General features: G+C 44.0%; 1 protein-coding gene across 2 annotated transcripts in view; it reads left to right on the top strand.

The window, feature by feature from the left end:
• The first annotated feature begins 2,877 nt into the window (after positions 1–2,877).
• LOC124788248 (calcium-binding protein E63-1) overlaps positions 2,878–14,887 on the top strand; it is a 555,703-nt gene continuing 543,693 nt past the window's right edge. The window contains exons 1-2 of one of the 2 annotated variants that reach the window (XM_047255439.1): positions 2,878–3,099; positions 7,874–7,966. In XM_047255439.1, the coding sequence (XP_047111395.1) occupies positions 7,928–7,966 (39 nt within the window). In that variant the 5' untranslated portion in view covers positions 2,878–3,099; positions 7,874–7,927. The remainder of the gene's footprint in view (positions 3,100–7,873; positions 7,967–14,887) is intronic. The other variant, XM_047255449.1, reaches the window with a different exon arrangement.

Below are 14,887 nucleotides of genomic sequence, written 5' to 3'. Positions count from 1 at the left end.
TGTGCTGCACGACTCTTGTGGGCGAAACATCTAACCTGCACAGGCATTCATCGTGAAGCTCTGGCGGTGTATGGACCAGATGCAATGTCGTTTCAATCCGTACTCAAATGTTGGCAAACAGTTGGACCACGGCCTCACAGACGTGTGTGATGCTGATCGTGATGTCCAGATCTTACGAGGTGCATTCAAGTTCTAAGGCCTCCGATTTTTTTTCTAATTAACTACTCACTCGAAATCGATGAAACTGGCGTTACTTCTCGACGTAATCGCTCTGCAGACGTACACATTTTTCACAACGCTGACGCCATGATTCCATGGCAGCGGCGAAGGCTTCTTTAGGAGTCTGTTTTGACCACTGGAAAATCGCTGAGGCAATAGCAGCACAGCTGGTGAATGTGCGGCCACGGAGAGTGTCTTTCATTGTTGGAAAAAGCCAAAAGTCACTAGGAGCCAGGTCAGGTGAGTAGGGAGCATGAGGAATCACTTGAAAGTTGTTATCACAAAGAAACTGTTACGTAACGTTAGCTCGATGTGCGGGTGCGTTGTCTCGGTGAAACAGCACACGCGCAACCCTTCCCGGACGTTTTTGTTGCAGTACAGGAAGGAATTTGTTCTTCAAAACATTTTCGTAGGATGCACCTGTTACCGTAGTGCCCTTTGGAATGCAATGGGTAAGGATTACGCCCTCGCTGTCCCAGAACATGGACACCATCATTTTTTCAGCAGTGGCGGTTACCCGAAATTTTTTTGGTGGCGGTGAATCTGTGTGCTTCCATTGAGCTGACTGGCGCTTTGTTTCTGGATTGAAAAATGGCATCCACGTCTCATCCATTGTCACAACCGACGAAAAAAAAGTCTCATTCGTGCTGTCGTTGCGCGTCAACATTGCTTGGCAACATGCCACACGGGCAGCCATGTGGTCGTCCGTCAGCATTTGTGGCACCCACCTGGATGACACTTTCCTCATTTTCAGGTCCTCATGCAGGATTGTGTGCACAGAACCCACAGAAATGCCAACTCTGGAGGCGATATGTTCAACAGTCATTTGGCGATCCCCTAAAACAATTCTCTCCATTTTCTCGATCATGTCGTCAGACCAGCTTGTGCGAGCCCGAGGTTGTTTCGGTTTGTTGTCACACGATGTTCTGCCTTCATTAAACTGTCACACCCACGAACGCACTTTTGACACATCCATAACTCCATCACCACATGTCTCCTTCAACTGTCGATGAATTTCAATTAGTTTCACACCACGCAAATTCAGAAAACGAATGATTGCACGCTGTTCAAGTAAGGAAAACGTCGCCATTTTAAGTATTTAAAACAGTTCTCATTCTCTCCGCTGGCTGCCATCTCTGGGACGTATTGACAATGAACGGGGCCTCATTTTAAAACAATGCGCATGTTTCTATCTCTTCCCAGTCCGGAGAAAAAAAATCGGAGGCCTTAGAACTTGAATGCACCTCGTACACCACGGCATTTCCATCCTTTCCGCAAGCTGAAGGGTGGGAGGGGGTGGGGAAGAGGTCTTCCACGTTCACTCAGCGATTCTCGAATGGCTCCGTGACAAAGGAGCGGATTTCTGTCGTCGTGGAACTGGACGGTTAGTAGGACGTTCGGACCGTTGCTTACAGAGACTTACTGACCATGTTGAGAAATACTGTGCCGTATCTGCTTCGGTTCCAAGTGTTGTGTAACATTCAAGAAAAGTTATTTGGCCTGTGTCCACCAATTTAGCTGAGTGGCCAGCGCGCCTGACTACCACGCAGTGGGCCCGGGTTCGATTCCTGGCCGGCTCGGAGGTTTTCTCTACTCAGCGAATTGGTGTTGTGTCGTCTTTACCATCATTTCATCACCAATGTGGTGTTAGCTGAAAACACTTGCAGCTAGGAGGCCCAACTCTCCGAGGTGAAGAATCCTGACACTTCAGTGCCATACGGTCTTTCTCTTGGCCTGTCATAATAATTTATAACTTGCTTCCTGCTGTTTATGTGTTTAGCTGAATTTGTCAAATGTTCTAATGTGTGTGAAATCTTATGGGACTTGACTCCTAAGGTCGTCAATCCCTAATAAGCGTACACACTACTTAATCTAAATTATCGTAAGGACAAACACACACACCCATTCTCGAGGGAGGAGTCGAACCTCCGCCAGGACCAGCCGCACAGTCCACGACTGCAGCGCCTAGACCGCTCGGCTAATCCCGCGCGGCTGAATTTGTCGATAGTTTTCAAGAAAAATAGTTACCTTCACCTATAACTTAGGCTTGTTACACTGACATTTGCTATGTCGCTAACAGCAATGATCAGAGTTTGAATCTTGATCATCAGATAATTTGTAGGGGTGACTAATGTAGCAGGCATTTTATTTCATTTTCAACGGTCTGAGCTTCCCAAATTCTTACTTTCTGTTAGATGGGAGCTTGCCGAGTGTTACGGAGCCCCTTAGTTCAGCTGAGCCGAGCATGACGAATGAACTCCCCTTATCAAACTAACAGTGCTCGTGTTTACCGTGAAAGAGTCGCGAGAAACTACGGAAAACACAAATTCCTGTCGACATGCTGGTATACGGATCCCTCCCTTGAAGAATGCCTTCATCATCGTGGCGCGCCTCATTCGGCCCTGTCCAAGGATCATCTCACGTCACTGTGATATTTCACTCGAATCGGACTGTTCATTTTGTGTGGTCTGGATACACAAGCTATCTCGTCCCTTGTAAACGGTGGATCTTCTTCCCCGGCAGAACTCTGTAGCGTTCGCTTTCGCGCTCCCAGCACGAGTGAGAGAGAGAGAGAGAGAGAGAGAGAGAGAGAGAGAGAGGCATATATAAATAAACAAAGGTGTGTTGAGACGCCGCGCGATGCCGCCTCAGTCCGCCGCTTGCAGGCCGACACGCCCAGCGAAGCGCTGGCCGGGCAGTCGTGTGTCGGGTTCCCACGAGCAGTGAGCCGGTGTTGTGCATTCGGAAAGTTACAGCGAGTAGCGTGGTTAAGACCAGCGCCTGCTGCCGTCTCCGTCTGTGGATAAGGTTGACCGGACAAGGATTTACGCCACGAGAACTTGTTCAGCAGCGGCACTTTGTCGTATTCGGCGGCCCGAGGTGCTTATTTGAAATTTATCTGTCCCATTTTGGAGTATATGTTTACAATTTTTTGATTTCACGTGCTTAAACTGTCGTTGTTAATACAACACACTCATATTTTTCTTAATATGTTGTTCAGTCATTGAAAATGGTTTCAGTGATAGAAAAATAACTACAATACATTTGATATATGTGCTCCTAATTTATTTCTACACAGATGACTTGAGAAAGAAAAAGAGGATAAAGAGAATTAAACAGAGATGCAGTACTTGTTGAATATGTATTTGTCGTGTTTAAAACCTGTTGTCGGAATTTTAGGGTCTAGTGTAGCAGGGGATACAACCCGTCGGCTTTGGACAATGACGTCACAAGTCGCCAGAGAGCAGTTTACCATTTTCGCTTTTGCTGTTATGTTTCAGTTTCGCTTTTTTAATGATTGCTTAATAAAGTGGATCTGTTTATTCTATCTCGTGAGATTTTTTTTTAAAGCCAAAAAACACTTATCAGATACTGAAGGGAGCTACAACACTAAGAAGAATCGCTTCTCGTTTGGCGACTTGTGACGTCATTGTCCAAAGCCGACGGGTTGTATCCCCTGCTACACTAGTCCCGAATTTTGTCGGCATTAAATAACAACTGCATGTTGAATGTGTTTCCAGTGATTTAAGTTACACTACACTGACTTTGCATGTTCTAATGTATGCTAATGTTCTTTTTGTAAATTTTGATTAATTAGGAAACTAGAAACTAACGTAGTGCGTCTATGCACTGCTACGTCTGCTAACAAGGGAACCTCCCCATCGCACCCCCCTCAGATTTAGTTATAAGTTGGCACAGTGGATAGGCCTTGAAAAACTGAACACAGATCAATCGAGAAAACAGGAAGAAGTTGTGTGGAACTATGAAAAAAATTATTAAAATATACAAACTGCGCGAGATAGGCAACATCAAGGAGAATCTGAGCTCGGGAGCGCCGTGTTCCCGTGGTTAGCGTGAGTAGTTGCGAAACGAGAGGTCCTTGGTTCGAGTCTTCCCTCGACTGAAAATTTTACTTTCTTTATTTTCGCAAAGTTACGATCTGTCCTTTCGTTCATTGACGTCTCTGTTCACTGTAATAAGTTTGGTGTCTGTGTTTTGCGACCGCACCGCAAAACCGTGCGATTAGTTGACGAAAGGACGTGCCTCTACAATGGGAATCGAGAACATTTGATCGCAAGGTCATAGGTCAACCGATTCCTCCACAGGAAAACACGTCTGATATATTCCATACGACACTGGTGACAGCATGTGCGTCACATGACAGGAATATGCTGTGGACCCACCTAACTTGTACACTTAGCGAATGGGTAAAAAGATTCTTCTACCTTGCCTGATTTAGGTTTCCTTGTGGATCTGATAATCACTCCCAAAAAAGCGATGAAACCATTAGAGTTTGTCACATAAACCGAAAATAAAAAATTAAACTTTTCACTCGAGAGAGGACTTGAACCTAGGATCTCTCGTTCCGTAGCTGCTCTCGCTAACCACGGGACCACGGCCCTCCTTGACTGCCATTGTCCTTGATGTTGCCTATCTTGGCATGGACTACTCAGTTTGTATATTTTATTAATTTTTTTCATAGTTCCACACAACTTCTTCCTGTTTTCTCGATTGATCTGTGTTCAGTTTTTCAAGGCCTATCCACTGTGCCAACTTATAACTAAACATGAGGGGGGGTGCGATGGGGAGGTTACCTTGTAAGAACATGGTTTTACTGCTAGCCAACTGTGTGTAAACCCTGCTAATGGCATTATTTACCATAATCATGTGCTTCGTACTAAACCTATGTAATTCGTACGCATGTGAAATCTCACCCAAATTTTGGTTGTGTTAGTTGTAATAAATTGTTATTTTTACTGTCTTGTTTGTGGTATCCACGTAACTGATTCATTGCTGCATATAGTGCTACTTTATACCCTATCTTTCAAAACTGTATCAATTTCGAACTTTGTAATTTACTTGCCGAGTTATCTGGTCCCAGTTCTCGTGTTTCCCAGGCATCCTTTAACTGCCATTGTCTGAACGAGGCTCATAGCAAGATCACTGTACGGTGTACGGTGCCTACTGCGCTTGCTGCCTCCTTTCCAACAGCATATTTTGCTTTGATGATTACCGCTACTCTTTTTTTTTTTCATCGTGTCTCAGCAGCTTTATTGTTCTAGTTTCTCTGTAGTGTCCCTGGAATACCGATCGGTCATACGTGTTAAATGTTCTTGTCAACTGCCAATTCTTTCTTTTCGTAAAATATGCTGTCTAGACTTACGACTATAATAGCGACTGATGGAAAAAGTGATAACCGATCTTTCACGTAATAGTCTTGGGTCAGAAATGGTATGTTAAAGTGATACCTACAAATATTCTACCAGTCTCCGACAGAAAATGAAATGCAATATTTACTTATTGTGATATGATAACCGATATAGAAGGAAGATAAAGATGTATTTGATGAAAAGAGTGGAGTAAAAATTATTTACAGCCGAATGCAGTTTTCTTATTTCTTTGATACGTGCGAGTAAGAATCACAATGTTCTAACAGTTTTCTTTCCTGTGTTTTAACCTTTGTCCATTTCAATAGCTTATGCCGTTTAAAAGAAAACATACTTTCTGAGAAAATTTTCCTTCTCCAACCATAAAACACGTATAAAATTTGTAGTAACAACACAGCAGAAAATAAATACGTGTTTTATTACTGTTCCCATGCAAATCTTTTTCGTACAGAAAGGTAATGTCCGAAAAAAGTGGCGGCATACTAGAAACGTATTCAAATGATATCAACTAATTTTATTTAGTCAATAAGGAATAAAATAATATTACTTTAAGAAAAAAAGTTTTGTACATCAAATTTTCATCTCAAAGTGTTCATTTCACATACGGGAGATGTACTGAATACAATGAAGTACATAGATTAATACTGTTTTTTCTCTATTCTGCAAATGCATCGGAAAGAAAAGACCATTTAGTTACAGAGTGGTAAATAATGGTTATTGTATAACACCTATGTTCGCCATTTTAACTAGCCCAAAACATTAGGTTCACCGCATTCATACCCCCATAGTTGACCGCGGTGACACTTCCCCATGACGTCACTCTGAGTGTGTCATATTACTAGAGCAAATACGTATTCAAGAACAGAAAAAAAAATCGAAATTGCCTTCCTGACGCTGTTATTCATGTAAGCTCTACGAGGCCTGTCTAAAAAGTATCCGACCTCTGGCCAGAAAAAATATTTCGAATACCTGACGGGGTTGGGACCCTAATCCCCTTCAAAGTAGGCCCCTTGCGCTTGCACACACTTAGATCACTGATCCTTCCACTGCTGGAAACACCTCTGGAAGTTATCTTTTGGAATGGTGTTCTGCTCTGTCGTCGTGTTCCGCATTACCTTCTCTACTCTCAAAACGACTGTCTCTTTGTTTCTGGGTCGTACCCGCACACGCATGACTCATCTCCAGTTATGACGGCGTTCAGAAACCCAGGATCAGTGTTGGTGATGTCCAGAGGGTCCCTTGCAACGTCAGAACTGAGGTCTTTTTGTTCCGGCGGCAACAGCGTGGGCACGAATTTCGCAGCCACTCGGTGCATGTTCAAATTGTCACGCAAAATTGCGTGTGAAGAATCTTCACTCACTCCGACCTCTCGGGCAATCTCCCGCACTGTCAAACGACGATCTGCCATCACCAAATTTTGCACCCTCTGAACAACAGCTGCACTCCGACTAGTTGTGGGGCCTGCCAGAACGCTGGTCACTCTCTGCTGATGTGCGGCCATTTTTGAATCGGTTGAACCACTCCTTAATTTCTGTTACACCCATCGCATCTTCTCTAAACACCCGCTGAATCTTACGATTTGTTTCGCTTTGAGAACCACCAAGCTTTTGACAAAATTTGATGCAGTATCTTTGCTCAGCACGTTCAGTCATCTTGAGAGAATCGGTAATCCTATGAACACGTTGTGTAGCACCTCACACAGCGGCCGACAGGCAGCGACTGCCGCGCTGGACAGCGGGCACAGCTCACAACTGCGCAGAAGGGTCTCTTCCTTTATTGTGTACAGTGGCGCCGCACTATCCTCTCTGTTTTGCGCGGGAAAATCAAAGATTGGATACTTTTTAGACAGACGTCGTATAATTTTTAGTGTTTAAAACAGTTATTGCGCGCACACGACAGAAATAATGAACAAGAAGCACTTGTAAATGGTATTCTACTAATGTTTTGCGCTATTTAAAGCGGCACCCACTCTGGCTTCCAAACAGCGTACAACATAAGTCTGTAGTGCCACCTCCCTTCTTTTTTTATCTCCACGCTCAGAAAGCTCTCCAGGTTTCATTTCTTTGAAACTGACATAATAAACAGAGGTGAAGTAAAAGAATGTACTTCTCAAAAATTCTGCAGTAATATCTCTTCATTTGAAGAAATTACTAAAAAAATAAATCAAGATACTGAGGACCAGAACACTCCCCCACTACCTCTCCCGTGGGCCTGTTTTTTTCTTACAGGCATAACAATTTTCCCTTCAGTACGTTTCGTGAACTGTGTTTACTTACAAGTATTTTAGTTATAGCTATGAGCATTCGATTATGACAGTGCCACGGTTTGAATTTACAATGAGTTGCCAGATGACGTGAATAGAGTTTGTTTGTGTACCTCGGCCAGATAATGAGCCATTTTCTGAGCAGTTGGCTCAGCGACGTGGTAATTAACTTGGTAAATGAGTTCTGTCTACTTAGAGGTGACGTCGGCGTTGCTGGTTCCAGAGCTGTGGGCTGGCGGTAGTCGGCGGCGAGCGAGAGCGAGGCAGCGACGCGGCCATGGCGGCGATAGGCCGAGTGTGGGACTCGCTGTGCAAGGTGGCTGTGCCGGGCATGCTGTCTGTCAGACACACACACTAGGCTAGTCCATGTGCCCAGGGCAGGAACGAGGCATGCCCCTCTGTGCTTGCACCACTAGCGTGTAGAGTCTCCGTTTGTTGTTCTGGTAGTGTTAAGGAAACTAGACTGCTCCTTGCATTTTCTCGTCCATACAGTGTTCTGCCCCTTTCTTACTTTAGTGAAACTGTTTGTGAGTACCTTACCTTTTTCTGATTTCTATGTATCATTAATATATGTGCCACACAAGTGTCATGATTCCAGGTAACGTTAATGTAGTTCGCTCGTGAGGTTTCTCTTCTCATGAAAGGGAGTCGCCAATTCTAGGTCACGAGTTCAGATAAAATTTTGCAGAGATAATCGTCATTGAAAAGGAAACTCGACAGCTGTACAGACTTTTAACTCAACATTACAGACGTAGAAGTCTTCTGCATATCCTAAGTATAGGCAGAGCCGGTCCTGCAGACGAGTGGTGGACGCCTCGTGCCCGGGTTGCTGTGCTTCCCAGTATTGACGAAGCTTCTTTCCTCGTGCAAAGTATTCTTTCTCCACGAAATAGTAATAATTTCAAAATTAAAATTAGTTTTATTAATTTGGTGTGGTACAAGTGTCAACGGGGTCATTCACTTACAGATCTTTGGATAGTAGTATTTTTAAAACATTGTAAGAATACCCGCGAAATGATACAATTGAGTAGTGGAATAATGCAGTTGAGGTTTATCATCATTTAAAAAAATTCAATTTTATCATATTATATGAAAATGAAGTAAATATTAACTGCTAATGAAATGAAAGTGCGAAGTATATTAACCTTCGCGATGTCTTACCTATATCATGAATAAAACGATTTATAATACGTAAATGCAGATTATTTTGCCAAAAATTTAAGGTTTTACAAAGACAGATTTGAGTTCGAGTCAGCAAGTATGGAGTATATACTCCGATCAACAGCAGCCCACGAGATGGTTACGGTCATTAGGCTTTCTCAGAAGCCAAGAAATATTGAGCCAGAAGTCGAAATAAATGTAGATTTTTTTTTTCAGTAACGAACAACTTTACGAAATTTTTTCAAAATCCCAGATGCGCAGTCTGTAGAGTTTTTGTATAGATTGCATTCTTCAAGGAAATTAGGACTCCCCTTGATAGATGAACTATAGTATGATTGTAATAGTTTTGTGTAGAATTCATTTTTCCTCCCCTTGATAGATGAACTATAGTGTGATTATGATAATTTTTGTGTAGAACTCATTTTTCCATGAAAGGGAAGTGGGTTACAAAATGTTTTGTACAAATAAACCGTCATCATGCATGTTAGCTGAGTAGTGTCAAATTTTTGTTTTGTACATAGCAATAAATGATGTGGCGAGATGGTAGAATCCTGTAAGGATATTCTGCTCTTCTAAGTGCAAAGTTTTTGTTTTTTGTGAAATTTTTTTAAGCTTGTGTTTACATTACTACAATGAAGAGTCTTAAAATTGCAAATTGTGCACAATCAATTTAATTTTCACTCAGTAATTCAAAGTCTTAGACAAATTAAGTGTGGCTTGGTGGTCCAGTCAGAGCGAGACTACATTTTAAAGGTCTTGGATTCGATCCCAAGGCGGTCCTACGATTTTTCAGTTACTTACTGGTTCACCTCTGCCAATGATATGGTGACGTGAAAAATGCCAAATTGCACTTTGGACTGGAGTTCACAAATTGTATAACGCGTAGGTAAATGAGCTAAAGTGTTGAATGAAGGAACGTCACAGCTCCAGCAGGACCATGCCACTTAAAGCACTGCGATATTCAAACCAGCCTTGGACTTAAGGAAAGCTTCAATTTGTTGTCACACCGACAGTAATTAACTGCTTTTTCTCTCTTGTGTTGAGAAGACCATGTGTTTGTGGGAGGCTCGGTGGTTGGCAGTGAGGAATAATAGGCTGCAGTCCGTAAAATGCGACCATGGCTTACGTCCTCTCGACAGTGACGAGCTGAGGAAGCAGCCATTACACGACTTAGAGTGGGACATTTGCTCATTGGTGTGTGGCTTTCTCTTACGTCGCAAGGAGCTACCAGTACGTCACAGGTGTGGGGTGCAGCTGTGGACAGGACATACTTTAACTGTGTTATATGTCACGACCAGAGTGCTAATCTGAGTCGCCCCCAGGACTTGTCCTCTATTTTAGCTGATAATGAGGCGAGCGTGGTTCGTGTTTTCAGATTTTGTATAGTGCCCAGAATTCTTTCCACAGTACTGTATGAGGTGAAGTTACGTGTTCCAGAGACATATATAGTCTCAACTGTATCCATGATAATAAATATAGTCCAAAGTAATGAATTAAAATTTACATCAAGGTCGGGATTCCAACATGGGTCTTCTGCAGTGTGTTTGCCGCAGTGCCAGGATGGCGCTGTGGTCGGTCCATCTGCCTAGTAAGCAGGAGAACCAGGACTGAATGCCGCCGCCCGATACAAATTTTAATTCATTACTTTGGCCTGTATTCGTCACTGGATGTAGGATTTTAATGTGTCACAGAGTGAATCGGTCAGCGTTATTTGTAAGTAGTCATTCAGCCCCAGTCACGTTTCCTTTTTTTAACCCTGTCTGTACTGGCATTTTGTCCTTGATTTTATGTAGTTATTGTGCTGTGTTTCATCTGACTTATTGAGGGTTCTACTGATACTGACCTTATCGGGGTTGTCTTTTCATTTCCTGTGTGTGAAAGCAACTTGGTTTTCCGATTTATTATTCTTTTTTAATAGGCTTTCACCACGCTTGTGTATTATTCATGCATGGGGTCCTCTTACCGACAAATCATCATCTCGTATGTTGAGTTTACAAATTCAATATGGCATATGCTGCCTTTTATTTGGCGAAATCGCATCCGTTGGTAATCCTAATGTTGATTCTGCGTTGGAGAACGTGGTGCCAAGATCTGTTGTGTTTGTGTCTTGTATCTCATTAATCTGTTGTGTTTAATTCCGACAAGAGAGTATGTTGTTTCGTCATACATAGAGCGGATGCAAAATGTACTGACAATTTTAAAGTTCTGCAACCGCAGCTGTGACTTCTTCGTTTGGAAGTTGAATTGAGCTTAGCGTGTTGGTCATCCGCTGGAGCCTGGACGGCCCGCTTGCCCCACACACAGGCAGAGGCACGCGTGCTGGTGCGTATGTCTTCCTCAACATTCCATCCACGCCTGTGTTCATACTGGGCGGCTCTGTTTCCATGTGGGACAAGATACAGCCGCACGGCGACTGGCCACAAGGCGCACAGGTGTAAACACGCGTCTTAAGGCGACGTGTGCCACAGCCTCGCACTGCTCGCCTCTCCACACAGCAGCCACTGTGTGTCCCATACGCCCGCCACCAGTTGTCCTCCCGACGCGAGATGAGCCTTTTCCAGCCCTCCCACCAGACGGTGCGAGGATTCTTTATTGACTGACTAACGTTTTTCTGCAGGAGCTTCTAGTATTTTAGCACCTTAGAATAATTAAAATGCTACAAAACGATTTTGTTCATTGCATTGGCTGTAGAAAGTTAATACTTTATGTTTATGTTTGTAGCTACTGTACATGTGAACAGTGCACTCTGAAGTCTGCGGTATTGCGATCACATAGTTTGGCAACGGACACCTGGTTTCACAGTTTGGCGCCGGAGGGTTGTCGTTCTGCTATAGCCATTTCCTCTTCTTTTCCACCAGAGTGGGATGTTGTGTCCAATCTTCACAGCGACTACAGATACTTACGAAAGAGGCGAGACGCGTAGAGACTGCAGGTGCATAGAACTTCGTGAACCGTGAAGTGTCACATAACAGGGCTATTCAGAAACTAACTTACGGTTCGGAATTTAAAACAAAAAGCAGATAAAAAGAAACATATTTATTACTTACACTTGAAAGGCTGTGTTTTCTGCTAATATTCAACTTGATTTGCAGTATAGATTAGGATATGTATCGTAACGGTGCACCAGCTTCTTAACTGCATCATCATAGAATGTTGCCATCTGAGACTTGCCCCTTGGAAGGACGCCTGCGTGCATTTCCTGCTGTGTACCGCACTCCAGCAACGAAGCACTGCCCTCGCCTGCCAGGATTTCTACCGCCACGGTGCTCAGTCAGTGCTGGAGGACCTGTAATTCTTCATGTTTTACCGTTCCTGTTAATATATTTCGATGAAACGGATATCGCACTAGACCATTTTGGGACTGCTCTATCGAAGGCCTCGTAAAATTCCACTTTAAAAATCATTTTTTCGTAACTGGACGTAAACTGACTGTTTCCATCGATACTGGTTGGACAAGGTGCGATGAGCAGTATTTGTTTTGGGCCGACTCCAGCTAGACACTGCTAAAACGAAATTGCAAATATCTGCTGAAATGACAGAGGAAATACGCCTGACGACCCTTAGCAGAGACACCCTGCATAAGGCGGAACAAAAACTTAAGATACAATTTACTTTATTGCCTGTTACCTGAACTGAAGAAGGGAAATCAATTCTGGGGTGATATGATCCTATCGTCGGCATTTCGAAATGTAGCAATCTGAACTCCTCGCGTTAATCGATTTGATTTTGAGGATTAATTGGTCTTTCATCATACAGGGTAACAATTATTGAACTATATGAAATAAAATCGTCATAACTTCTGAATGGTTTGTTTTGGGACGTTAATTGCACGGTTGGCCGTGGGGCATGAATGGAATTAGTATACGCGTGCGTGGTTTGGTTTAGTACGAAGCCCGCTTTCATTTCGATGACTTCGTCAATAAGCAAAATTGGCGTATTTGAGGGGACTGAAAATCCGCATTTCGCGGTGAGAAGTCTCTTCAACCTCAACGGGTGACTCTGTGGTGTGAAATGTCCAGTCGCGGAATCGTCTGTGCGATATTCCTTGATGGCACGGTGGGTACTGAACGGTACGTGAAGGTTTTGGAAGACGATTCCTTGCCCATTACCCAAACTGACCCTGATTTCGACAAGATATGGTTCATGGATGACGGAGCTCGACCCCATCGAAGCAGAAGAGTGATGTCCTGGAGGAGCACTTTGGGGACCGCATTCTGGTCTGGCTTACCCAGAGGCCACTGGCATGACCCTCGATTGGCTGCCATATTCTCCGGATCTGAACACATGCGACTCCTCTTTGTGAGACTATATTAAAGACAAGCTGTACACCAATAAGCCCAAAACTATTGCTCAGCTGAAAACAGCTCGATGTTCCGACACTATCAGCGGGTCATGCAGAATTTCGGTATTGGTTTGCGCCATTTAAATGTTGAACAAAGTGTGTGCACGCCATAGTTTGTAACTAATTTACGTTTTTTTTTTCATACAGTTCAGTAACTGCATCGTGTACTTGGGCCTTTCTCGACGTCCCAAGACCACACCAAACTATGACAAACCCGTACAGCGTCACCAGCAAGCGCTTCTATTAAGCTAAGCCAATATTTTCCTCAAAACGTTAATCGCACCTTGCGCTGTGGCGCTGACGCTTCATACGCGGTCTTTGTTTGCGGACGTGTCCCACACAAGCACTGCTGCTCAGTTTCTGCCGGTCTATCCTCAGGGATGGGTGTCCATCACTGGCCGGGGGGAAATCTTCCTCATTGGTCGGCAGACTTTGTAGTATTTCTGTAAATGATTTTGCATTTAATCTTAAGTTCTAGATTGACTGTGACAGTAAGAACAGCTTGCGTTGCGCTAGCTGACGCTGGAGGGGATTTCGTTGCCTCCCAGAACTTTCACCGAGGTGCCGGTCGGACTGCGACGTCACCGCGGTCGAGCCGCGGGTCGATTTTAGGGCGACGGAGTAGCAGTGCGGCCGCGGCATGGCCACGCGCACGACCAGCGGCTGGCCGTGGCTGCAGCTGCTGCGTGCGACCAGCACCGTGCGTGGCTGGCCGGCACTGCCAGCGGTCGACCGCCGGCGGCTGAGTGGCACCTCGGAGACAGCTACGGCTGTGTACATCTCCACAAACCAAATGTCTTTTGTGAACTTCCCGAACACGAAAATAAATACTTCAGTTTCACTAGAGTGCCTATAAAAGATTTCGATGAAATATTAAAGAAAATTGGACATCGTAGGGAACTAAACAATAATCTCCTATAATACTATACAGGGTGGTCCATTGATAGTGACCGGGCCAAATATCTCACGAAAGAAGCATCAAAGAACGAAACTCGTCCAGCTTCAAGGGAGAAACCAGATGGCGCTATGGTTGGCCCACTAGATGGCGCTGCCATAGGTCAAACGGATATCAACTGCGTTTTTTAAATAGGAACCCCCACTTTTTATTAAATATTCGTGTAGTACGTAAATAAATATGAATGTTTTAGTTGGACCACTTTTTTCGCTTTGTGTTAGGTGACACTGTAATAGTCACAAACATATGGCTCTCAATTTTACACGAACAGTCGGTAACAGGTAGGATTTTTAAACTGAAATACAGAACGTAGGTACGTTTGAACATTCTATTTCGGTTGTTCCAATCTGATACATGTACCTTTGTGAACTTATCATTTCTGAGAACGCATGCTGTTACAGCGTGATTACCTGTAAGTACCACATTAATGTAGTAAATGCTCAAAATCATGTCCGGCAACGTAAAGGCATTTGGCAATGCGTGTAACGACATTCCTCTCAACAGAGAGTAGTTCGGCTTCCGTAATGTTCGCACATGCATTGACAATGCGCTGACGCATGTTTTCAGGCGTTGTCGGTGGATCGCGACGGCAAATATCCTTCAGCTTTCCCCACAGAAAGAAATTCGGGGACGTCAGATCCGGTGAAGAGCGGGCGAGGCGGTGCTTCGACGACCAATCCACCTGTCATGCAATATGCTATTCAGTACCGCTTCAACCGCACGCGAGCTATGTGCCGGACATCCATCATGTTGGAAGTACATCGCCATTCTGTCATGCA

The sequence above is a fragment of the Schistocerca piceifrons genome, chromosome 1 (assembly GCF_021461385.2).
Source record: "Schistocerca piceifrons isolate TAMUIC-IGC-003096 chromosome 1, iqSchPice1.1, whole genome shotgun sequence".
NCBI classification, from domain to species: Eukaryota; Metazoa; Arthropoda; class Insecta; order Orthoptera; family Acrididae; genus Schistocerca; species Schistocerca piceifrons.
Note: the sequence above shows the minus strand (reverse complement) of the source record. Positions and strands in the feature narration are given on the sequence as shown.